The sequence below is a fragment of the Copadichromis virginalis genome, linkage group LG20 (genome assembly GCF_057382275.1).
Source record: "Copadichromis virginalis isolate Kocher_CV1m ecotype Utaka linkage group LG20, C_Virginalis_male_GT1.1, whole genome shotgun sequence".
NCBI lineage: Eukaryota > Metazoa > Chordata > Actinopteri > Cichliformes > Cichlidae > Copadichromis > Copadichromis virginalis.
In genome coordinates, this window is record NC_140637.1 from 30,564,618 (window position 1) to 30,591,175 (window position 26,558).

General features: G+C 41.5%; 2 protein-coding genes across 2 annotated transcripts in view; one reads left to right on the top strand and one right to left on the bottom strand.

Annotated features, from left to right (window-relative positions):
- The first annotated feature begins 2,614 nt into the window (after positions 1-2,614).
- Positions 2,615-21,756, top strand: LOC146685140 (uncharacterized). Its single transcript, XM_085444631.1, has 7 exons — positions 2,615-3,134; positions 3,854-4,207; positions 4,435-4,581; positions 4,949-5,050; positions 19,037-19,062; positions 19,145-19,300; positions 19,426-21,756. Exons 1-7 carry the CDS (start codon positions 3,101-3,103, stop codon positions 19,609-19,611), a joined length of 1,005 nt encoding a protein of 334 aa, XP_085300757.1. The 5' UTR covers positions 2,615-3,100; the 3' UTR covers positions 19,612-21,756.
- Positions 21,757-24,728: 2,972 nt separating this feature from the next.
- Positions 24,729-26,558, bottom strand: part of cables2b (Cdk5 and Abl enzyme substrate 2b) — a 44,259-nt gene continuing 42,429 nt past the window's right edge. The window contains exon 10 of the mRNA XM_085444630.1: positions 24,729-25,469. Coding sequence (XP_085300756.1) covers positions 25,323-25,469 — 147 coding nt within the window. The 3' untranslated portion in view covers positions 24,729-25,322. The remainder of the gene's footprint in view (positions 25,470-26,558) is intronic.

Consider the following 26,558-nt stretch of genomic DNA (forward strand, 5'->3'; position numbering starts at 1 on the left):
GCTCAGAACGGCAGATACAGCATTAAATATGAAAAAACAGACACTCTGTCGTATGTGAGCATCACACAGCTGAAACAGTCTGACTCAGGACGGTACAGGTGCTCTTTGGACAGAACTTTGCATACAGATGGAAACTCTGATTTCGAGCTGATTGTCACAGAAGGTGAGTTTCTGCTAACAGTCGTGTTTGTCTTTGAAGGTGTGACAGAAGCTTCACGTCTCAAAAGCAGCTACTTTTCCTTCAAATCACCTACAGATGTTATATTTATCTGAAACATCAAGTTTCATCAGTTCTGCTGTCAAACAGCCCATAACCACGTCAGTCACATGCAGATATATAAACTGCTTCAAGTGGTCTTATTATGACTCTGATGCTTTCATTGTTCACAGCTTCAACCACTTCAACACCAAACGGGACTCTGAGACCTTTTTCAGCTTCAGTGTTTCTCTCATCAGCCTCCACACCACCAACAGCACAGAGTTTAAGCTCAACTTCAGGAAGCTCCACACCTTCATCAGCCTCCTCTGGAAGTTCAGGTACGTTATAGATTATATACACCTCATTCCAAATTATTATGCAAATTGTGTTTAAGGATTAAATAAGTTTTTTTTTTCAATTAAACCCATGGATGGAATTGTGTCTCAGGGCTCTTTGCATGACTGAAATCAATCTCGGACACCTATCATTAGTTTGCCAGGTGAGCCCAATTAAAGGAAAAACTACTAAAGCAGGATGTTTCGCATTATTGAGCACACCACCATTTTCAAGCAATAGGAAGGAAAAATGATCTCTCTGCTGCTGAAAAGCATGAAACAGTTGAATGCCTTGGACATGTAATGAAAAACTCAGCTATTTCGAAAATACTTAAGCGTGATCAGCATGTTAAGAGATTTGTGGTTGTGCCGACTGTCATTTGAATCGACTACTTAGGAAAATCAGAGGAAAATGTAATTTGCATAATGATTTGGAACGCGGTGTATATGTACATTTATATGAGTTGAAGATCCATTAATGAGTGAACTACACAAGGATGACACATTAAGAGCTGTGGAAGAATCACTCTGATCTTTTAGAGACATAAAAGAGAAAAACTGTAGAAATAAATGAAAAATAAGTTTCCACCGCAGCAGGTCAGCAGCTGAGAGAGGACACGTTATGATCAGAATAAATTTAAAAGAAATCTGAAACATTTCACTTGCCAGAAAAAAAAACCAATTAATAACTATTTGATACAATAAAGTAAATATAATGTGAATGAGAGCTGGGATTGGCCTGTGGTCATTATTGTTTATACCACAGGCCTATCCCAGCTCTCTGATGCATTCATCATAGAGCGTTTGTAACTGTGGCCCCCAGACTCTGGAACTCCCTTCCTTTGAGCCTGAGATCTGTGGATTCAGTGTTTTCATTCAAAAAACAGCTAAAAACTCATCTTTTTAAACTTGCTTTTGGTTGATTTGTGTTTTTATGTTTTAGCTTTTCTGTGATTGTTATCTTGAAAGGTGCAATACAAATAAAATGTTACTTTACTTACTTACTTGGTTGTTCTGGATTTATCAGTTCTGCTCTTTTATTGTGTCTACAAAAGCTTAATATTTGCTTATGATCAAATCTTTCCTGTGAATTGATATCTTGAACCAATAAAACCTTTCATTAAAACAGAAAATGTTTCTTTGTCTTCCTGTGATCACATCATTTTTAATTTCAAAAGCACGTCATGATGGACTTTTCATCTGTTTCTCACTTTTTCTACAAATATCTGATTAATTAATCCAATCCTACTTTATTTATAGAGCACTTTAAAAACAACATGTTTGATCAAAGTGCTTTCCTATAAAAAACAGATAAAAGTTTAGAAACCATACATTAAACAGACAAAGAAAGTTAAATAACAATAAAATAAATACATAAATGAAAAAATCATTCAATATTAAAATGATTATAATACAACATGAGTATTTTATTTATACAATAAATGAAATTAACAAAGTAAAAAAGATTGAGAGCGGCCAAAAGCGAAATAAAAACTTACTAAAAGCTGACTCCTAACACACCTTGGAGAAAATTTACATTTTTAAAAGAAATGTAGATATTTCAAGTCTTGGGGCCAGCCTAATATGGAGATATGGAGGGGCAGCTGATTCCATAAATTGGTGGCCACAGCAGCTAAAGCTCGGTCCCCCCAATGTTTCGGTCTCGACATGGGGACAGCAAGGACTGACTGGTCAGCTGATCTGAGAGACCTTTGTGGAGTGTTTGGGTGCAGAAGGTCTGACAGGTAAACAGGAGTCAGGCCAGCAAGCAATAACATTTTTTACTTTTCTACATTTACTAAAATAAATGTAGGTGAAGAACTTTTATGCTGATTTTTAGATGTAGAAAAAATTAATTAGTAGGATTGTAGTGTTCTGTTTGATCTGCAGGACTGACAGTGTATTATAACTAACACCTCTTATAACCATGCTGGAAACAGGCTGGCTTAAATAACTAGTTATTCTTTATTTCCATTTATTTCCATTTAAATATACATACTGGTCTTCTAAAAAGAGTTTTATCTGCTCCACTTCCTGCTAAGTCAAACAGGAGCCTTTATTTTGGAAATTTAAAGGAAGTTCTGCATCACGTTGTTCCAGGTAACTTGACACGATCGTGATTAGAGACAGAAACTGTCTCGTCTGCTGAAGTTTAGCTCCATCAAAGTTGTCCTTGAGTCAGAGCTGTTGACGTTTATCAGCTGGCCCCTAACAGTCAGATGAATGTTCGGGAGAAGCCGCTAAAATCGCACAAGTTCCGGTTTCATGTGATCAACGATGCTCCGTGTCTCTGTCAGCTGTTTTACTGAGCCATGAGCTCCATGAAGAGAGTCCAGAGATTCCACTAGATGGATCCTTCCAGCGTGACCTCCAGGATCCAGACCTGCACACACACTCAGACTGCAGGGATTTAGGATCGCATCACTCACCCTCGACTGGTGAGAGAGAAGGAGTGTGTGTGTGTGTGTGTGGTTTGAAGGCGTGACCTCGTCATTAAGAGAAGTAAGAAGTTCCTGGTTTGAAGTGAAGAAGAACTGAAGCAGCATTAAACCATCAGAGCTCTGAGATGAAACACACTTTGCTCTGCTTCATCTTCCTCAGTGAGTAAATTCTCTTCTTATTTCTGTCACTTTCTCTCTTCTAACTTTTATTTGTCTCCATTTTATTTTCATTTGTAGGTAATCGCTCAGTTTTACAACTCACTTCTTCTCTGTCATAGTTACTGGTTTCTGTGGTTAAACATAGTGTGAAGTTTGGAAATGAATCAAACATGCAGCTTATTGAAAGCATAAGAAAACTCCTTGAAATGTATAAACATGTGAAATTTAAATGTTTCCACAAACTTGTTTCTTGCAGTTTGCAAATTTTTTTGTTTCACACCAGTTTGATCCCCAAAATTTCTACTTTATGTTGTAGACAGAATCTGTAATCAAATACTTTTCCTCCTCTTTGAGAGACAGACTTACAACACTGATGAAACAGCACTCTGTGTTTCATTTCTTTTTGAACTGAAACGTTTGGATGTTTAGCAGCAGATGTAAAACACTCATTTCACATGCAAACATAGAAACAGATGATGGTGATGATGATGATGTCATCAAAGATTAATAATAATAAATCTTTTTCACAACCTTAAACTCTGAATCTTCCACATCAGATGTTTTGTGTTTGTGTATAAAACAGGAAGTTTGCTGTTTGCAAATAAAAACAGAAAAATGAAGTTACCGTAATTGAACTTCTGTCACCAGTTCAAATTCATAATCATCTGTCACATTTAATCTATAGTAAGATTGTAACTAATGATTGTTCATCCTTTCAGCAGCACTTCAGGATGGAAACACTGGTTTGGTCAAAGCACAAACTCTCACTCGTACAGAAAAGGAAGGAGGAAACATCACAGTTGGGTGCAAATTTTATTTCCGTGGAAGCAGGAAACTCTTCTGTAAGGAAAAATGTGAAGATGGAAACATTCTTGTTGAAACATCTGATGATGCAGCTCAGAACGGCAGATACAGCATTAAATATGTAGAAAACAAAGGTGTTACCTCATATGATATTATGTATGTGAGCATCACACAGCTGAAACAGTCTGACTCAGGACGGTACAGGTGCTCTTTGGACGAACGCTGGTGGACAGATGGAAACTCTGATTTTGAGCTGATTGTCACAGAAGGTGAGTTTCTGCTAACAGTCGTGTTTGTCTTTGAAGGTGTGACAGAAGCTTCACGTCTCAAAAGCAGCTACTTTTCCTTCAAATCACCTACAGATGTTATATTTATCTGAAACATCAAGTTTCATCAGTTCTGCTGTCAAACAGCCCATAACCACGTCAGTCACATGCAGATATATAAACTGCTTCAAGTGGTCTTATTATGACTCTGATGGTTTCATTGTTCACAGCTTCAACCACTTCAACACCAAACGGGACTCTGAGACCTTTTTCAGCTTCAGTGTTTCTCTCATCAGCCTCCACACCACCAACAGCACAGAGTTTAAACTCAACTTCAGGAAGCTCCACACCTTCATCAGCCTCGTCTGGAAGTTCAGGTACGTTATAGATTTTTAGATGTATGCAGATTTACATGTGATGAAGATCCATTACTGAGTGAACTACACAAGAATGACACATTAAGAGCTGTGGATGAATCACTCTGATCTTTTAGTGACGTAAAAGAGAAAAACTGTAGAAATAAAGAGAAATAAGTTTCCACCACAGCAGCTGAGAGAGGACATGGCTGACTTCCTCACAGCAGCACTGCATGAGACAGATATAGACTGTGATCAGCACATTTCTGCCTTCTGCAACACAACTTGTTACTCTGTATGTGCACAACTTTACTGCTAGATGAACAGACCTGGAGGCCACATGTTTACACTGCGAGTAAAAGAAATCTTCTCTGTTAAACTCCTGCAGATGTGCTGATTTATGTGGGTCTGATTCTGCTCGTTATGATCGTCGTCTTATCAGCAGCTCTGCTGATTTTCTACATGAAGAGGAGGACCACTAAACCCAGAGGTGAGGCACAGATTTAATATTCTGTCAAACAATAGAAATGTCAAAACGTAGCATGTACGCTATAATCTGCTGCCTTATTCAGTGTACTGGTAAATAATCTGCCTTTAAAAGGTGTTTATGATGACAAAGTATAATTTTTTATCACCATTTAAACACAACAACCAAGTAGAAAAGATTTTTTCTCTTCCACAGTTTTTCATTTTTTGTTGTATCAGTGTAACTCTGATCCAGTCACCACGATGAGAGTGTGTCTTGTTGAAAACACGCAGTTCTTTGAATCTTTGGGCTGAAGGAAGGACAATACTCGGTGTATAAATGCTCAATCAACAATCATTTATTTCCATACAATTCAACAATAAGAGCATTACAACGTCCGGACGGGAGAGATGCTACCAGAGGGTCAGGCACATGTCTCAAAATGGTGACGGGTTGCTCAGCTTTTTATAGTCTCTAGTGGCCCCCAGCTAGTCGTAAAAGCCAAAACATCACATTTTTTCTCTGTTACAGCGCCTAAGTTATGACCTCGGCAGTTGTTTCTCTGCTTTCTGTAAGGTGGGGGTGTGGAATGTGGTCTATCTATCTCCCCTGTCTTTAGACACAGAGTCTCCTGCTTACAACCTTCTCTTCATGATTCAACAATTAAGCATGTCAAGAAAACAGTGTCACACATTCCCAGCAGATCAAGGATACAGAGTGATGCACATTTATCTAATGAACTAATATGTGAATATGTTCTGTTAACTCAAAAGTATAATGAGAACTAAACTACATACAGATCACACACTCTATTTTAAAGGGTATAATATGATCTACAACAATATCATAATTCAACTATTTTGATTACATCTATAAGGTAACATATAATAACAGAATAATATCACAATACCCTCTTTTGATCTCTCATTAAAGAGATCACTAATAACAAGCACTTCAGCGTTGCAAGGTCCAAGTTTTCTTGATCCTGAGGCCCTCTGTCCCCCTTTAACGGGTGGACCATATGGGGGATGACCTCTGTGTTCACGCAGTTCAGATGCAAGCAAAGTTAGATTTACAACCATAACAGCAGTTACAGATGACACTCCCATCACTCCCCATTTTCCCACAGCTTTATTTTGGTGCTCCAGTTTTCCACTCCCATTTTAATGCCCCCTTATACCTTTCAAATGTACTTAGACTAGAACCTCTGTCTAAGGAGCTTTTAACCTTTATTTTTATTGCTGCAGCTACCAGTGTCTTCCAGTTGGGTGATTCTCAGCTTCTTTCTTCGACCTCCGGGGTTAGACCACCCTTTAGTCATTGCACAGTTCTGGGGATTATTCCGCCCCGATTTCAAACAAGGATCTGTGTGTTTTGGGTTCACCGGCGTGTCCCCCTTTTTGCCAAGAGCCTCTCGAACCTCGTTGGTCTGGTGTTCCTGGTTTTCGCCAACCCCTTCATGGTTATTGCTGTGTTTGTGGGATCCATCTTCTCCAGGAGCCCAAACGTCATGACACTTGACCCCAGTTGCTGTCTCGGCAGTCCCTACATCTGTCTCTGCTGTGAAGGGTCCTCACATCTCCGTGTCCCCCGTCTGGTGTCTGTTCCTTTCTCTGCAAGAGACAGAAAACCAAAACCTCTCTCCCTAGCCTTGATAATCTAATATTGTTATCCATTGTTGTTCTAATGATTCAAATTTGGTTTAAAATATTATGTTCAGGACCTATTCTAATCATAATCTATGTGTGTGTAAAAGAAATCAAAAATTAGTGAACCCTTTCTAAGTCTAACACATTATAAGCTTAAGTTTTACCATAGCTAAATTATTAAACACAGAAATAACGTCATAAGATGTTCATAAAACCATTGTGTTGAATTGTATGGAAATAAATGATTGTTGATTGAGCATTTATACACCGAGTATTGTCCTTCCTTCAGCCCAAAGATTCAAAGAACTGCGTGTTTTCAACAACTTGGTGCCGTGTGACCCGGATCTTTGGTGTGCTGAGGAGGTGTAGATTTGACCTTTGGTGAGATCGTGAGGCGAGGTGAACAGAGGACCGGTCCAAAAATAAAAAGGTAAGCACAGCCTGTTGTATTATAAATACCAAATGTGCATATTGGGCTTTCCAAATTAATCTGTTCACTGAGTCACATGTATTTTCACAGTAAATTTGTCGGTGTCTGGTTTTTGGCGCAAGATACTAATGTTACGGGAGGTCTGTTAAGAGAGCCTCCATGCAAAAAGAATAGGAATTCTAGTGAGGACCAGCAACAAACCACCACGCACACACTGCAATGGGTTACACAAAATTTATTCGTTCTTCCTCTAGGCAAACTACCGGCTGAAGACAACCCCGGCCAGGGATCCAAAGCCCAAAGACCACCGCGGTCCGAGTTCTTCGCCTAGTTACAAACAGGGGAGAGAGGGTCACTGCACGAACACGCAACCAACCGTATCAATCCTGCAGCTCCATAAAACAGGTTTGCCACCCACCTTTTCAGGCTTTAACTTTGTTCGAGGCTGGGTCTCCACATTACCTCCCGGCAGTTAAGCTTCCCCGAGCTGGTCCAGTTCTTCTTATCGGGGCGCAGGAGGTCTCCAGTCTAGTGCTCGTTTTCCTCTTTTCCAATACGTCCTTTTTTCCCAGCACGTCCTCTCTTTTCCGACACGTCCTCTCTTCTCCAGCACGTCCTCTCTTTTCCAGCACGTCCTCTCACAGCTCCATAGGAATACGTCCTCCTTTCCACATCCTCCGTTTCGTTAAAAGCAAAAACCAGGCCAGGCTAAAAAAATCCTTTCTATTAAAAATGCGCACACTTTGTCCTGGATCTCCGGGGCTCTCCTGCTTCACCGAGGTCCTACTAAAAACAACAACCACACTTCCTGCTTCCTCTCCCCTTTATAAAGAGGAACTCCAATCAGCCGCTCCCTGTATTCAACTCCGCCTCACTGGCAGCTAGGCTAGAGTAAAATCTCCCCTCCCACACAGGTGCAACAACCGTAAATAAACACAAAAACATGCAATTAATCCAAAACAAACTCAAAAACAAAACCAACAAAACTTAAGGGGGGGGGGGGGGTTTCTCTCCGTCCTTTCCCACCATGCTATACTCCGTAACACTAACAACATAAGTTGAGGCTGAATTCCAGGGTGTTAAATAAACTGCTTCTACCGAGATACTAATAACATACTACGTTGGTCTAGATTGCAGTAATCTGCCTCTACCGAGATACTAATAACATACTACGTTGGACTAGAGTGCAGCCACTTTACCTTCCACATTTAATTTTGTCTAATACTGGCTTCTGTAGCAATAATACGTTAGAATTTCTTCTGAAGACGCGGCCATTAGTTCAGTACATTGAAGTCGAGGTTTGAAGTTTGTTTATGGTGTCGGTTACGTCCTGGCTCTTGCCGGCTATGAAATAGAAGTTGATTTAAGGAAAAGCAGATGCTGACTTCACGGTGCGGTTAAACACTGGCAACGCGAGAGCGAAACACGTCCGTAGGTTTGGTTTATGATACGGCGTGTTCCGGTGATATGCGGCCGTGAAGTGCAGTAGTGGTTGGTGCTAATTTTAGTACATTGAACAGAGGTTTGACGGTGGTTTGTGGCGTCAGTCGAGTTTTTTTTTTAAGGGCTGCGGTCATAAAACAAAGAAAATTTTACTTGCCAAGAAGTACATAGAGCAAAACCTGGTTTATGATGTCTGGTATAACTTCGGGGATGCAAGCATCACTTTTATGATGCGACTTTGCTCCGTTGTGGCGGTCATAAGCGCAGAGAAAAGGGTATTTTGGTCTATGGTGCAGTGTGCTTTAAGAAGATCTAATAGTTGAGCTCAGAGGTTTCTGTGTAAAATTCCCGCTGAGGAAAAGTGTTGTGTGTGAGTGTCAAAGCGCGCTCTGGGTGAGAGAGTGTGTGTGAAGCTGCGAGGCGCGCTCTGGGTGCTGTCTTGTGGGTGAAGCGCGCACTGAGTGAGAGTGTGAGTGAGGCGCGCTCTGAGTGTGTTTTGTGTGGAGTGTGAAGCGTGAACACAGTGACAGTGACGGTTAATGTGTTTGATTAGGAGGACATTAGAGCAAATACACATTTTAGGATCAAAGGTTGATGCCTAGTGTACCTGTGGAACTTTGCCCTAGGAGTGGCGACCCTCCTGTCCGTGGACGCGTGGCCAGGACCGGCGTTGTCCGGGTGCCGAGGTGGTGACTTGGGGAGGTGAGGGCCCCCGCATAGCTACGGAAATAACACTGGAACGGCCGTGTAATCACGGGTTCACATTTATTTCCGGACTAGAACAAGACACATTTTGCGAACAAACGTTGAGTCTAGATTTAGTAAAGAAATATAAAAAGGTTGAATTCCTCGTTTCAGTGGTTGAAATTGTTGTGTGCCTGTCCCCTGACGAGTGTGAAATTAAAATAAAGAGGGAATTTGGAGCCACATAGAGATAGACGGGCATAATTGGGTGTATTACTCTGTGGTGTAATAAAAATAAAAAGGAGAGATAGTAAGAGGTGTGCAGTGGAGAATTATAGAGGAGTAGAGAGAGGAATGTGTTGGGAGACTGGCGTACAGTTTACGCTGTCAAGGTAGGCGTGTTGCCTGCTTATCGGTTTAAAAGTGATGAAAATGAAATTAAAATAAATCTCTTAGTGTGTTAATACAGGAAGCTGCGGACCTGGACCAACTGCCCCCACAAGCACAGCGGCCGAAGCAAAATTATAGGTAATGGGAACCACACCCAGCACGAATCAGCAGCTGTGAAAAAGACAGCAGCGAGGAGAGAATTAGAGGAGAAATTAAGAGAAGTTTTAACACATAAAATTGGGGCCAACGGACTTGTGGAGGTTGGGAAGGCGTCCGGAGCATCACAACAAAAGGTGAAACAAAAACACACACAAGCAGAGAAATCTGAGAGAAAGGCTCCTTTTAAGGTAACGCCTAGTTTGAGAAAAGATAAAATTAACCTGCTTTTATACAAATGCACATACACGCAATGAAGAAACAGCTTACACTCATGAACACGTGAAGAATTTCCAGCAAGGTTAAAGAAAAATTAACATACTTAAATGATGAAGTCTATACATTACTGACAAAGAAACCCTCTGGGTTGCAGGACAACAATTTAACAAAAAAAAAAAAAAAAAAAAGGGGGAGAGAAGGCTGACACAGGGCCTGGCCCCATTGTCTCCCCTCTGAATAACACAGCCAACACAACATCATTTTCCTGTTCATTTGTTTTTGTTTTTTGTTTGTTTTTGTTTTGTTTTGTTTTTGTTTTTTCTATACATATTTAATTACAGGCTGCTTTGCCGGCCCTGAAAGCCGAGGCTGACTGGACTCCTGCTCTCCCCCATACGTGACACTGACCAAATGCTGCAACAGCTGGACCCACAACAACGACCTGAGAATGTCAACAGACCTGCAGGAATGTGATCTCATGCAGCCGAGACGGAGAGCACTAAACCTAAGGCACTACACGGGGGAAAAATTCCCAGACTGCGTCAGCTGACAGAGCTGTGACGAGACGCCCGCCAAGCCCGAATGAAAAGTAAGGCCGAGCGAAAGAATGCTGACCTTGATAACTTTGCATTCACACTGTGCAGGACAGTGATGGACCAACACGGATGATCGGGTGGCGAAAAAGGGCGTGACCGAGACAGGAGGAGTAACTGAGGTCGGAAGGCACCTCAGAATGGACAAAAACACAGAAGAAGATGCAGGTTTCACCTGCGGTGAACATCGACACTGGAGAAAGGACTGCCCCAATTGGGGTCAGAACCAGGACGGACTGAATTTTGAGCAGCAGCAGCAGCAATGGTCGCAAACAAACTGAAAAAGGAGGGGGGCAGGACCCCAGGGCACGCTTCAGGCCGTGGTTTACCCAGAACACCAGAACAGGAAAGTGATGAACACAAACACCCACACAAACACACACACACACACACACACACACACACACACACACACACACACACACATCTACATGCACTGACTCAGAATGAAGAGAAACACACACACACACACACACACACACACGTCTCCAAACACACAGATTCAGAATGAAGTGAAATACACACATGAACACGTGCACTCGTTGAGTGAGTGAGAAATGACACACACACACACACACACGGGAATGTTGATTCACTGAGAAGTGATGCACACACATACACATGCACACGCTTGTGCAATGAAGAGTGATCCACACGCACACACACATACACGCTGATGCAATGAAGAATGCTTTGCTTATGCTGATATGCAAAATGCTGCACACAAACATCCCAAATGCATAATTTTTATGAGGAGCCATTGATTACCATTAAATACTTAGAATGTGTTATATGTCACCCAGAGGGCATTTATGTAGATTTTAGGAATAAGCTCTAAAACGGTTTGGTTATGAAAACAATGTCTGTGCGTGATGTCTGTTTATGGCTCAAGGCCTTGACTGAATTCTTTGCTGTGCTTCACACAGCCCTGATGAGGAACAGTGGCACAGAGTGAAATTGATGAATTAATAGTGTAAGTTTAGGTTGGAGTACGGCATTTTCTGTGATTGAGTTTTAATTCAAGGAGGAACAAAAGGTGTTACGGCACCTGAGCTTCTCATTCCCACACAATATTGTCCCGGCAGGAAGCAAAATGTTCCTGTGAATTTCTGGTTGATTGTTTGGTTTTGCTTAGCGCTAGCTTGATTTTATCAGTGAGCTTTGGCTTGTGTTCTTTCTCGTAAGCGAGAGAGGGATAGTTTTATGCTTGGACATGTCTGCAACGGGCCCTAGTTTGTGTTATTTTAGTAGTATTTTGTTGGTTATGTCTGTTTTCGTTTTTGTTACAGTGCACTGGAGAAAAAACATCTGAGAGGTGTGATCCACCGGTGGTGATATGTTGATATTTTGTGAGTTCATGATTTAACAATCAGCTCTTTAAACAAGGCCTGAAAGATTGAAATTTAAAGCGCTATAAAATATTATTACTGTAAACAGTTGCAAAGTGTGCTTCTCCATGATTGTAATTGGCTTGGGAGAAATTCACTTATAGGGAACACTGATCTAAAAGGATTGCACCGAGTCAATCCGGCCCAAAAAACAACAAGGAATTGTTTTCCTTTAAAATGATGACGTCATCTTGCTGGTGATGGATGCTCGAATAGGTTGCGCGTGAGACTCCATTATCAGCAACATCTGGTATGAATGTGTGTGGAGGTATGCATGTGAATGGACTGTGATGGACTGACAACTAAAAGTTTTGACTGACTTGATACTGAGACAATGACTGCACCCACTTTAGGATTAGTAAATGCCAATAAACAATTCATAAACAATTCACCCAGCCGACAAGAGAAGGGTGGATGCTTCGCTTTGTTTTGTTTTGTTTTTTCAGGAGCAGGAGGATAAGAGAGACTGGAGGAGGAGACTCTAGCTTCACATAAGTATGAACTGCAGACTTAACACTGTGGTTGCTGATTTTGAGTTACTGATGTTTGCATTAAGAAAACTGTGCTATAGTAGCTGTGTTTTGATTAAGGTATCATGTTATATTATTGGGAATGCCAAATGCTACAGTGGAGAAGACTTTTGATACCACTCATGACTGGAATATGTTATTATTAACCACAGCAGGCCACTGTAAAAAGTCAATTAAATTTTATAGAGGAAAATCGCCAAAATTGAACAATACCTATGAATGACTGGCCACATTCAGAATAGAGATATGCAATAATAAACATTGGTCCACATGATTTAGGTTCTCACTTGAAATAGTAAGTTATTAAATGTAGAATATAATCGACAGGGACATTTGATAGGATGTGGTACTGTAAAAGAACAAGAGCAAAGTAAATAAAGAAAATATTGTGTTTAGTTTGGATAAATTCGAATTAAAATGTACCATTACACTCAGAGGATCAATATGGAATAAAACATATGCAAAATTTGTAGGAAGTACATGACTGATAACTGTTCTGTCCTGAGCGTTTGTTTCTAGAGCACCCACTTGACCACACCAACAGTTTCTCGCCACCGAGGAGGGGTACTTGCAAAAAGAATAAAATAAAAATCTGAGTTTAACAAAACATTTTAAATGTAAATATCAAGCTTACCTTTCTTTTTCCATGAAATATGCTTGTGGGCACGCCAGCCATTTTGAAAAGGTGGGCAAAACAATTGGCAAGGCCATACCCCCACACGTGTGATATAATTTTAAAGGTACTGTTGCCCTCTCTAAGAAACATCAGGAATTAGAGGAGTGGCAAGTAGAGTATGCGAGCTACAAGCAAAAACTAAAATGTGTACTACAGTGTGCAAAAATGGAATACTGGGTCATCAGGGGGACATGAGGGACATTTATAAAACTAAAAGTCCCACTAACCTTAAAGTGCACTTGAAAAGCCCACACAAGAAAAACCATTTACTAATCCTAAAGTGGGTGCAGTCATTGTCTCAGTATCAAGTCAGTCAAAGCTTTTAGTCGTCAGTCCATCACAGTCCATTCACATGCATACCTCCATACACATTCATACCAGATGTTGCTGATAATGGAGTCTCACGCGCAACCTATTCGAGCATCCATCACCAGCAAGATGACGTCATCATTTTAAAGGAAAACAATTCCTTGTTGTTTTTTGGGCCGGATTGACTCGGTGCAATCCTTTTAGATCAGTGTTCCCTATAAGTGAATTTCTCCCAAGCCAATTACAATCATGGAGAAGCACACTTTGCAACTGTTTACAGTAATAATATTTTATAGCGCTTTAAATTTCAATCTTTCAGGCCTTGTTTAAAGAGCTGATTGTTAAATCATGAACTCACAAAATATCAACATATCACCACCGGTGGATCACACCTCTCAGATGTTTTTTCTCCAGTGCACTGTAACAAAAACGAAAACAGACATAACCAACAAAATACTACTAAAATAACACAAACTAGGGCCCGTTGCAGACATGTCCAAGCATAAAACTATCCCTCTCTCGCTTACGAGAAAGAACACAAGCCAAAGCTCACTGATAAAATCAAGCTAGCGCTAAGCAAAACCAAACAATCAACCAGAAATTCACAGGAACATTTTGCTTCCTGCCGGGACAATATTGTGTGGGAATGAGAAGCTCAGGTGCCGTAACACCTTTTGTTCCTCCTTGAATTAAAACTCAATCACAGAAAATGCCGTACTCCGACCTAAACTTACACTATTAATTCATCAATTTCACTCTGTGCCACTGTTCCTCATCAGGGCTGTGTGAAGCACAGCAAAGAATTCAGTCAAGGCCTTGAGCCATAAACAGACATCACGCACAGACATTGTTTTCATAACCAAACCGTTTTAGAGCTTATTCCTAAAATCTACATAAATGCCCTCTGGGTGACATATAACACATTCTAAGTATTTAATGGTAATCAATGGCTCCTCATAAAAATTATGCATTTGGGATGTTTGTGTGCAGCATTTTGCATATCAGCATAAGCAAAGCATTCTTCATTGCATCAGCGTGTATGTGTGTGTGCGTGTGGATCACTCTTCATTGCACAAGCGTGTGCATGTGTATGTGTGTGCATCACTTCTCAGTGAATCAACATTCCCGTGTGTGTGTGTGTGTGTGTCATTTCTCACTCACTCAACGAGTGCACGTGTTCATGTGTGTATTTCACTTCATTCTGAATCTGTGTGTTTGGAGACGTGTGTGTGTGTGTGTGTGTGTGTGTGTGTGTGTGTTTCTCTTCATTCTGAGTCAGTGCATGTAGATGTGTGTGTGTGTGTGTGTGTGTGTGTGTGTGTGTGTGTGTGTGTGTGTGTGTGTGTGTGTGTGTGTGTGTGTGTGTTTGTGTGGGTGTTTGTGTTCATCACTTTCCTGTTCTGGTGTTCTGGGTAAACCACGGCCTGAAGCGTGCCCTGGGGTCCTGCCCCCCTCCTTTTTCAGTTTGTTTGCGACCATTGCTGCTGCTGCTGCTCAAAATTCAGTCCGTCCTGGTTCTGACCCCAATTGGGGCAGTCCTTTCTCCAGTGTCGATGTTCACCGCAGGTGAAACCTGCATCTTCTTCTGTGTTTTTGTCCATTCTGAGGTGCCTTCCGACCTCAGTTACTCCTCCTGTCTCGGTCACGCCCTTTTTCGCCACCCGATCATCCGTGTTGGTCCATCACTGTCCTGCACAGTGTGAATGCAAAGTTATCAAGGTCAGCATTCTTTCGCTCGGCCTTACTTTTCATTCGGGCTTGGCGGGCGTCTCGTCACAGCTCTGTCAGCTGACGCAGTCTGGGAATTTTTCCCCCGTGTAGTGCCTTAGGTTTAGTGCTCTCCGTCTCGGCTGCATGAGATCACATTCCTGCAGGTCTGTTGACATTCTCAGGTCGTTGTTGTGGGTCCAGCTGTTGCAGCATTTGGTCAGTGTCACGTATGGGGGAGAGCAGGAGTCCAGTCAGCCTCGGCTTTCAGGGCCGGCAAAGCAGCCTGTAATTAAATATGTATAGAAAAAACAAAAACAAAACAAAACAAAAACAAACAAAAAACAAAAACAAATGAACAGGAAAATGATGTTGTGTTGGCTGTGTTATTCAGAGGGGAGACAATGGGGCCAGGCCCTGTGTCAGCCTTCTCTCCCCCTTTTTTTTTTTTTTTTTTTTGTTAAATTGTTGTCCTGCAACCCAGAGGGTTTCTTTGTCAGTAATGTATAGACTTCATCATTTAAGTATGTTAATTTTTCTTTAACCTTGCTGGAAATTCTTCACGTGTTCATGAGTGTAAGCTGTTTCTTCATTGCGTGTATGTGCATTTGTATAAAAGCAGGTTAATTTTATCTTTTCTCAAACTAGGCGTTACCTTAAAAGGAGCCTTTCTCTCAGATTTCTCTGCTTGTGTGTGTTTTTGTTTCACCTTTTGTTGTGATGCTCCGGACGCCTTCCCAACCTCCACAAGTCCGTTGGCCCCAATTTTATGTGTTAAAACTTCTCTTAATTTCTCCTCTAATTCTCTCCTCGCTGCTGTCTTTTTCACAGCTGCTGATTCGTGCTGGGTGTGGTTCCCATTACCTATAATTTTGCTTCGGCCGCTGTGCTTGTGGGGGCAGTTGGTCCAGGTCCGCAGCTTCCTGTATTAACACACTAAGAGATTTATTTTAATTTCATTTTCATCACTTTTAAACCGATAAGCAGGCAACACGCCTACCTTGACAGCGTAAACTGTACGCCAGTCTCCCAACACATTCCTCTCTCTACTCCTCTATAATTCTCCACTGCACACCTCTTACTATCTCTCCTTTTTATTTTTATTACACCACAGAGTAATACACCCAATTATGCCCGTCTATCTCTATGTGGCTCCAAATTCCCTCTTTATTTTAATTTCACACTCGTCAGGGGACAGGCACACAACAATTTCAACCACTGAAACGAGGAATTCAACCTTTTTATTTTTCTTTACTAATCTAGACTCAACGTTTGTTCGCAAAATGTGTCTTGTTCTAGTCCGGAAATAAATGTGAACCCGTGATTACACGGCCGTTCCAGTGTTATTTCCGTAGCTATGCGGGGGCCCTCACCTCCCCAAGTCACCACCTCGGCACCCGGACAACGCCGGTCCTGGCCACGCGTCCACGGACAGGAGGGTCGCCACTCCTAGGGCAAAGTTCCACAGGTACACTAGGCATCAACCTTTGATCCTAAAATGTGTATTTGCTCTAATGTCCTCCTAATCAAACACATTAACCGTCACTGTCACTGTGTTCACGCTTCACACTCCACACAAAACACACTCAGAGCGCGCCTCACTCACACTCTCACTCAGTGCGCGCTTCACCCACAAGACAGCACCCAGAGCGCGCCTCGCAGCTTCACACACACTCTCTCACCCAGAGCGCGCTTTGACACTCACACACAACACTTTTCCTCAGCGGGAATTTTACACAGAAACCTCTGAGCTCAACTATTAGATCTTCTTAAAGCACACTGCACCATAGACCAAAATACCCTTTTCTCTGCGCTTATGACCGCCACAACGGAGCAAAGTCGCATCATAAAAGTGATGCTTGCATCCCCGAAGTTATACCAGACATCATAAACCAGGTTTTGCTCTATGTACTTCTTGGCAAGTAAAATTTTCTTTGTTTTATGACCGCAGCCCTTAAAAAAAAAACTCGACTGACGCCACAAACCACCGTCAAACCTCTGTTCAATGTACTAAAATTAGCACCAACCACTACTGCACTTCACGGCCGCATATCACCGGAACACGCCGTATCATAAACCAAACCTACGGACGTGTTTCGCTCTCGCGTTGCCAGTGTTTAACCGCACCGTGAAGTCAGCATCTGCTTTTCCTTAAATCAACTTCTATTTCATAGCCGGCAAGAGCCAGGACGTAACCGACACCATAAACAAACTTCAAACCTCGACTTCAATGTACTGAACTAATGGCCGCGTCTTCAGAAGAAATTCTAACGTATTATTGCTACAGAAGCCAGTATTAGACAAAATTAAATGTGGAAGGTAAAGTGGCTGCACTCTAGTCCAACGTAGTATGTTATTAGTATCTCGGTAGAGGCAGATTACTGCAATCTAGACCAACGTAGTATGTTATTAGTATCTCGGTAGAAGCAGTTTATTTAACACCCTGGAATTCAGCCTCAACTTATGTTGTTAGTATCTTGCGCCAAAAACCAGACACCGACAAATTTACTGTGAAAATACATGTGACTCAGTGAACAGATTAATTTGGAAAGCCCAATATGCACATTTGGTATTTATAATACAACAGGCTGTGCTTACCTTTTTATTTTTGGACCGGTCCTCTGTTCACCTCGCCTCACGATCTCACCAAAGGTCAAATCTACACCTCCTCAGCACACCAAAGATCCGGGTCACACGGCACCAAGTTGTTGAAAACACGCAGTTCTTTGAATCTTTGGGCTGAAGGAAGGACAATACTCGGTGTATAAATGCTCAATCAACAATCATTTATTTCCATACAATTCAACAATAAGAGCATTACAACGTCCGGACGGGAGAGATGCTACCAGAGGGTCAGGCACATGTCTCAAAATGGTGATGGGTTGCTCAGCTTTTTATAGTCTCTAGTGGCCCCCAGCTAGTCGTAAAAGCCAAAACATCACATTTTTTCTCTGTTACAGCGCCTAAGTTATGACCTCGGCAGTTGTTTCTCTGCTTTCTGTAAGGTGGGGGTGTGGAATGTGGTCTATCTATCTCCCCTGTCTTTAGACACAGAGTCTCCTGCTTACAACCTTCTCTTCATGATTCAACAATTAAGCATGTCAAGAAAACAGTGTCACACATTCCCAGCAGATCAAGGATACAGAGTGATGCACATTTATCTAATGAACTAATATGTGAATATGTTCTGTTAACTCAAAAGTATAATGAGAACTAAACTACATACAGATCACACACTCTATTTTAAAGGGTATAATATGATCTACAACAATATCATAATTCAACTATTTTGATTACATCTATAAGGTAACATATAATAACAGAATAATATCACAGTCTACGTCATGTTAACACCAGATAATCTCAGACTGACAGAGCTGCTGTGAAAACAGACCGTTGGACTGAAAGGTGTTACTGATCGGATGGTGACGATCACCAACAGAGTCTCACTTGGATATGTTCAAAAATAATCCTTCAAAATTACAGTTTTATCAAATAACCATAAAACAAACAGGAAAACATGGCACCATGGCTGATCTGTCTCAGCTCAGAATGTCCCAGTTTGCATGAATTAAGTCAGGTGTGATGTTTCTGTCACGCTGTTTTCACCTTTGAAGTTCAGTTTGTAAAAAGAGCACCGGATGTTCATTTATGACTCACAACAGAAACTGGTGGTAGCAGATTTGATTGACATAGTTTTGATTCTTGATGTGTCTTATTTAACTGAAGTTCATATGAAGTTCTTCATATCGTTCCTGAGTTTAGTTCCTCAGGTTCTTCTTCCTGTTATGTGTCTTAAAGACAGACGTTTATTTTCTGAGCTGCATGTTTTTCAGGACCTCCTGTGGAAACGGACACAGAGGTGAGTTTTAGGACCTGTGACACACATCAGCTTCATTATTGTTTGCTTTGCATCTGTCAGCTGGTTTATTCTCCTGCTGCAGGCCGACAGGTTGTATGAAGAGATCAGAGAGGGTGACGTAGCGAGCAGGTCACCTCCTGTAAAAGTGTCTTCAGTTTATGATTACGCCAAAGGTCCCCGTTCAGGTGGAGATGAAAGCGGAGGCATCTACTGCCTCGTCACCTCTGCTCAGAACAACGTGAGTAAAACTGTGTTGTGATTCTGAGGCCATAAACCCGGTAACTGTTTGTGTAGTGAAGTAATTCATCTGTTCTCAGACAACAAACTCAGATTCTAAAGTTTGATCTCACTTTTGTATCCCAGGTTGAAGACAACTCGCATAGTCTCTATTACGCTGCGGTGGATTTTTCCCACAGTCCTGACACAAACGGCGCCCCCTGTGGTAACACAGCTGATGTCGTCTACTCCAAGTCTTCAGAGGACCTCAGCACCACCAACCACACCAAAGATGCTTCACCTCCTCTGTACTCTACTGTTACATCAGTATGAACTACATCAGGACTTAAGCTATGGATGAAGTCTTAACTCTCTCAGTGGACAACAGCTCAACACAACTGATACAAAAGTTTATTTATTTTTCTGCTTTTGACATGTTTTGAAGTTAAACGTGGAGTCAGCCTCGGGATAAAGTGACTTTTATTTTAGCTTAACATTGAACTAAAGAATGTTGCAATACCACAGTTATAATAGCACATGTTAGCATTATGGTATGATGCTACAGCACAGATCCAATAAGAAGAGAACTGTGCATTTTGAAGACTTCCAGCCTTCTGTACTCGTCTTTGGAGTATTCCATCATTGCATTTAGCAGTTGAGACTGCAGAAAGTTAATGTACAGACCGCTGTGTGAGGATGAATGTTGCAGAGTGATTAGGTCAGCCCGGACGTTTCACCTCTTTCAGATGACGTTTAGCTGAGAAAAGCCACAGCATGCAGATAAATAAACTACTTCATGTGGTGTTACTATGACCGATTGTTTCACTCTTCACAAGTCAGTCATAGCAGACCCAAATATAGCAGAAATAGATTTTCAGCCTTCTGTACGGAGGACAAAAAACAGGTTATTATAGCTAATTTTTCATGCATGAGAGGATAGTTTTATATTGCTCCCTCATTTCCATTCCGAAGCTTAAAAATCACACAAAGTTGAAAAAACAACTGGATATAAGGCGGGCGGTCCTCTACCAGAGGCCTCGGAGCTTGAGGGTCCTACGCAGATCCATCTTTGCTGTTCCAGGACTGCGCTCTTCTGGACAGATCTCGGATGTTGTTCCTGGGGTCTGGTGGAGCCACTCCTAGCTTGGGAGTCACTGCACCGAGCGCTCCGATTACCACTGGGACCACCGTTACCTTCACCCTCCACATCTTCTCTAGCTCTTCTCTGAGCCCTTAATACTTCTCGTGTTCCTTCTTCCTGATGTTGCTGTCATATTGCTACATCTATCACTATGGCCGTCTTTCTCTGCTTGTCCACCACTTTTCTTTCCGGCCATCCCCATTTGTCTGTCTGTATCTGGAAATCCCACAGGATCTTAGCTCAGTCATTCTCCACCACCCTAGGGGGGCATCTTCCATTTTGACCTCAGGACTTTCAGGCCATACAGATGTTCCTGTATACTATTCCGGCTTGGTAATGGCATTCCATGTATTCACTTCCTGCTAGCATCTTACACCCTGCTGTTATGTGCTGGATTGTCTCAGGGGATCTTTACACAGCCTGCACCTGATCACGGGCAAGGCGTAGGTGTCGATAGCCCGGATCTTGTTCTTACCGGTCAGCTGACTCCTCAGGACTTGCCTGACCCTCTGCAGGTACTTGGTGGTTGCAGCTTTCCTAGCGGCCTCTCCACTGTTTCCATTTGGTTGTGGGATTCCCAAATACTTGTAGCTGTCCTCGATGTTTGCAGTGTTGCCCTCTGGTAGTGCATCAGTGAATCGATGTCTCATTCACTCATACAGCTTGATGTTATCCATGTAGAAGATGGGCTGACAATTGCTCCGTTCTGTAGTCGGTATCCGTAGCCAGTCTTGTCAATGATCTCACTGAGAGGGTTCAGGCCTATGCAGAACAGCAGTGGGGACAGAGCATCTCCTTGGTAGATCCCACACTTTATGGTAACATGCTATTGGCTTAAAGTAGGCCTCCAGTGTTGTACGCCACATCCCCATTGAGTTCCTGTTGATCTTGTACAACTCTAGGCAGTCCAGGATCCAGCTGTGGGGCATCCAGTCATAGGTCTTCTTGTAGTTAATCCAGGCAGTGCACAGGTTGGTGAGCCTGGTCTTGCAGTCTTGGGCGACTGTTTCGTCCACCAGTAGCTGGTGTTTCACTCCTCCGGTATACTTGCCAAGTCATATCTGTGCCCCGCTCATATTAGCCACTGTGATGCCCGACATGAGCTTCCATGTGGTAGTTGGAGATATATATTGAAATATTTAGCTGCCGTGGAATCACAATGTATAAAGTTATTGTTGCACATGTATCAGTGTTTTGACTGTTTTTCCTTTACAGACTTGTTCTTTAAATAATTAACTGTAACAAATTAACATCAACTTTATACCTAAACAACAACAAAAAAATGAAGAGATGCAGTAATTTACATATTTTAATGAAAATAAACATAAACATTGGCATTTTAACAGTGTATGGTCTTTATCCTTTACAAAATATCTTATAAATATTACAATACACACATTTCCTTCACTTGTGCAGTGGAAGTATTTGAGCTCAGCTTCCTCATACAAAGAATATTTACCTTAGTTGCAAATCAATTCAATGCAACACGTCTTAACTAGTCTCGCCTCTTTATTTCAACTGTGTTGGATCATTAAATGTATTTATGCAAAAGTAGCAACAAAAATATTTCTGTGGCTTTAACTTATGTGACGCCTCGACTGCAACGCTGCTGAACTGCTGCGTGCTTCGTCTGTGTTGTCAACAAAAATTACAATTTTTTTTTAAGTTAACAGAGAACTTAGAAGGTAAAAAAGGTAAATATAAACAAAAACAAACACTTGGTAAATATTTCCCTTTACAGCACCGCAGTGCTCAAAGAATAATAAAATGATAGTAAGCACTCAAACTAAATACAAAATGTTAATGTGACATTTAAATAACAGTGACAGGTAAAAAATTTTATTGTGGCACATTAGAGGTAAACAAACGGAGGAAGAGGAGGATGACAGAATAAAAGCTGCATAGAGTCAATATCACAAATCTCTAATGTAGAGAAGATGATTTTGGAAGCTCACGTGCCGTTTCTACTCTCAAGCAGATTCTTATCTTTAAGTTGACCGAAGTTTTGAACATTTTTCGGACTTTATCAGCGCTGCTGTTTACTACATCCTGTTAGGTACGTATGAAGAACTGAAGCATCTCAGAGCAAGTCACTGAGTGTGGATTCTTCCTCACTGTCTGTAAAACACGTCTTTACTGGAGCAGTCCAACGTCTGATTGCTTCATCAGCAAATTATACATCTTAATGCTTTTGCTGGTTAAACTCAATGAGCAGACTGATTTTATTTGGGTCGTTTGTCACAGTGAACGTCACATTGGTTCCATGTTAGTCTAAGTTGACTCCAGGCCCATGTGTGAAATAATTCTTCATATAAAAATAAACACATTTAACCCTCACTTGATGCTACTCCAGTGTTGTTTACATCCTGTTTGTAAATTAATTAAAATATGATGGATTGAAATGTAAAATGTAAAAACCTCAAAGATTTCAAATTGAATTAACAAGCAGCATTCACTGCTTCTTCTTTGTTACACTGGCTGTGCAGTCTGTCTGCCCACAGCTCTTCACATGTGTACTAAACACACACACGACATGCACGGCTGCAGTCACACACCTCACTTACACATGATATTAACACGAAGCCTCTGGGATCAGATCAGTCTTATTAGAAAATAACATTTATGGGTGAACACAGTCTTAAAAGCACATGAACTGCGAGTTAGAAAGACAAACTTTGGCTAATTCAGGACAACAAGAGCTACGGTAGGAGGAGATAAAGTTTTAGGCTTTTCCAAAAACCAAACGGATCGTATCCAAACTCTTTGGGGTCTTACAGCAGAACCCTGGTCCAAACTCATTCGGCTCTCCTGCTCTGACATCTATAAAACTCAAGTCCATAAACACACGAAGGAAAATAAGATGAGTGGAAGAACGTGGAAATCTCAGGATGAACAATCATGTTTCCAACATTATCTGGTGAGAGGATAAAACACCTGCAGGTTCAAAGGAGACACGATTCTTCATCCACAGGATTATTAGTAATAAATTATTATCAGGCAGTTTTTAAATACACATCATTACAATAAGTTACTTTAAATGTAGAAAAATATTATATACTGTTGTTACTTGGTGATAAAATAAAGTCTGAGGACTGTGATGCTAAAAGGCAAAGTGCAAAAACAACTGAGGCTCAACAGGAAGTGTTTCTGAAGCCTCCTTTCAACAAAGGCTGGAAAAGGGACATGAAGTCCACATGAATGAGTCTCCTATAAATCTTCCACTGGTGTCCTGACACCAGACTTCAACAGACGTCCTGTTGGAGGCCTCAGTTTGGTTAAATATCTGTCCCTTTACGATACAATGAAAAGAAAACTACTGAGCGATGTGTGTTTCTAAGGTATTTCATAAGCAGAAACTCAGGAACTGCAGTGTTAATAGTGCAGAAAAAGGAAGTCAGTAGCCACAGCGAGTTCCTGCTGTTAACATCATGAATGTGTTTGCGCTTCACTTTAAACAGATGCTCAAGTTTCAGTTTCCAGGAATATCTGTGCTAAAAATGTAAATGATCATTGCAGAACTGCAACTTTTAAGTATCTGTTAATGCTCCATGTTTAGTGTGACAGACACATTCTGATGTCCTTTCTGTAAACTGCAGTCTTACAGTCAGCGCTTCATGTTTCTTCCTATTATTAACCAGGTCAGTGTCGTCTGTGGTTTTCAGTTGTGTTGCTGCTCGTTTCAGATAATGCAGCCCATGAACATGCAGCGCGTGCAAAAGAAAAACTGTTTTATTCCAAAAACTGGAGCGAATGCAAAAACTGCAATCGTCAGAGTGAGACAGCCTTTAACTGCAGTCCATAACAAACAGAAGCAAAGCAGCTGGAGACGAGTGAGCATCACAGCAGCGTTTGTCTCATATGTTATAGAGGCTCTGTGTACCAACACTAACCCCCATCATAGTTTCGTTTAAAAGGACGTCTGCACTCTCTGAACGGCATGAAGTCAAAATAGAGATAGCTGCATGTAAAGCTGGCAACACAGAAACGGAGAGACTGAGAGCAAATATCCTGATTACAGGGCAGGATAAACCTTACAAAAGAAATACAGGCTGAAGCAAAAGCAGCCACATGTTCAGGCTTGAAGAAAAATTTTGACTTCATGAAATAAATGTATTGCATGAAGTCATGAAGATAAAGGATAAAGCAGAAGCAAACCAGAAAAGAAACCACACTGCTGCTCTTCTCAAAAACAGAACTCGCAGCCTTTTTCAGTCACTGGCAGCGTCCTCGTAACGGTTTGTATCTGAGCTACAGTCGCTGAAAACACTCAGCACTATTTTCAGCCGTAAAAAATATGATTATCTGATGCATGTGTGTCAGTGTTACTCGTAATATTTCTAATAAAGCTAAAATAAAGAACCTAAAAAACAGAGTTTAGAGAAAAGCTTTTTCAGAGTCAGACAGTTCTGGTTTTGTTCAAAGCTAATTTCTCCCTCTGTCTTTTGTTTGTTTTTCATCTTTTGTTTTTGTTTTTTCAAGGTGCACAGTCTGTTTTTCTTTTTCTTTTTACATGTACATTTTTGCACATTTTTGAAACCCACAGTTATAATGGCCTACACTATAAAAATAATGCTGGAGGAAGAAAACCTGAATTTTCCTGATTTTGATTTGACCTCCAGTGATTGAACCGTCAGTCACAGTGTGTGATCACTTTGGTTTTTCACGGAGGAGAGGAAGGGAACTTTTTCCTCTGCAGTGACGTCTTTGAGCCGTTTGCTGCCACGACAGCGTGGCTGAAGTCTGATGTAGTGCGCAGGAAGGAGGAGGATGATTTCTGGGTGGCGTCTGAGCCTTTGAGCCAGGCATCACGAGGACTGATCCGTCACAGTGCTGGAGCTCGAAGGTGCTGAGGTTCTCTGCAGAGGCGGAGAAGCGTGCTGCAGTGCTGCTCAGCCAGGCACTGCTATACCTGCTGCTGCTGCACCAACCGTCTGAAATGTGGCATGACTTTGCTCTCTGGGAGGTAGAGCGCCATCTCCAGGGCGACCAGGATGGTGAACTCGAATGATATGAGCTCCCTCCTGCTGATCCTGAAACGCTCCTCCAGCTTCTGCAGGAACAAACCAGCACGTGAGAGAGAACAAATACTTTCTGATGACACAAACCGTTTCATGTCTGACTCCACGTCTGTGGGAGTTTTAAATCTTGAAATTAAAATAAACATAGTATCTTTTGACATTTTTATACTGGCCGTTCATTTTAACTAAACTTCTGTGAAAAAGTATTTACCCTGTTTCCTGATTTCTTTCTTTCTTTTTCTTTTTTTTTTTTTAATTTATTAGCCAAAAAGAACCCAATTAAATAAAAACTGCAGTTTTTAAATAATTATTTTAATCTATTGAGGGTTCTTCGCAGCAAGAATTGCAATTGAGTGTTTGCAATAACTGCCAACGAGTCTTTCACCTTCAAACTTCCATTTTTTTATTTTTAGCCGCTCAGAGGTGGGTTTGCTGGTGTGTTTCTGTCAGGCTATCAATTATCACGAGTCTTCCGTGTCCTGAAGCGGCAAAGCAGCCCCAGAGCTTCCACACTACCACCACCATGTTTGATTGCTGGTTTGATGTTCTCTCTTTCTGAAATGCTTTGTTACTTTTTAACGGGACTCGGCTCTTTCAGAGAGTTCAGCTTTTGTCCACAGAACATTTCCCTCAAAGTCGTGGGAATCATCAAGATGTTGTTTGGCAAAAGTGTGATGAGTGTGATTTTTGGTCACAGTGGTTTCCTCTGACCAATGGCCATGCCATGACCTCTGACCTTAACTGAAGCAAGTGAAGCCTGCAGTTCTTTAGATGTTGTTCTAAGGTCTTTTGTCACCTCCTGGATGAGTTGTTCATGTGTTCTTGGAGTATTTTTGGTCGGCCGGCCACTCCTGAGAACTGCCCACAGTTTTCTCCATTTGTGGGTATTCATACTCTCCACATGCCTCAGAAATGGCTTCGTAATCCTTTCATTGATAGATGTCAGCGACTGTTAAAATCACAGTTCTAAACCCTTTTCCAACTTCACTGTTTCTTTAGATCGTGGTACGATGTGTCGCTTTATGAGATCTTTTCATTTGTTTCACTTTGTCAGATAACTTCTATTTTAGTGATTTCTTGATTAAACATGTATAACAGTAATAAGGCCCGAGTGCATTTAG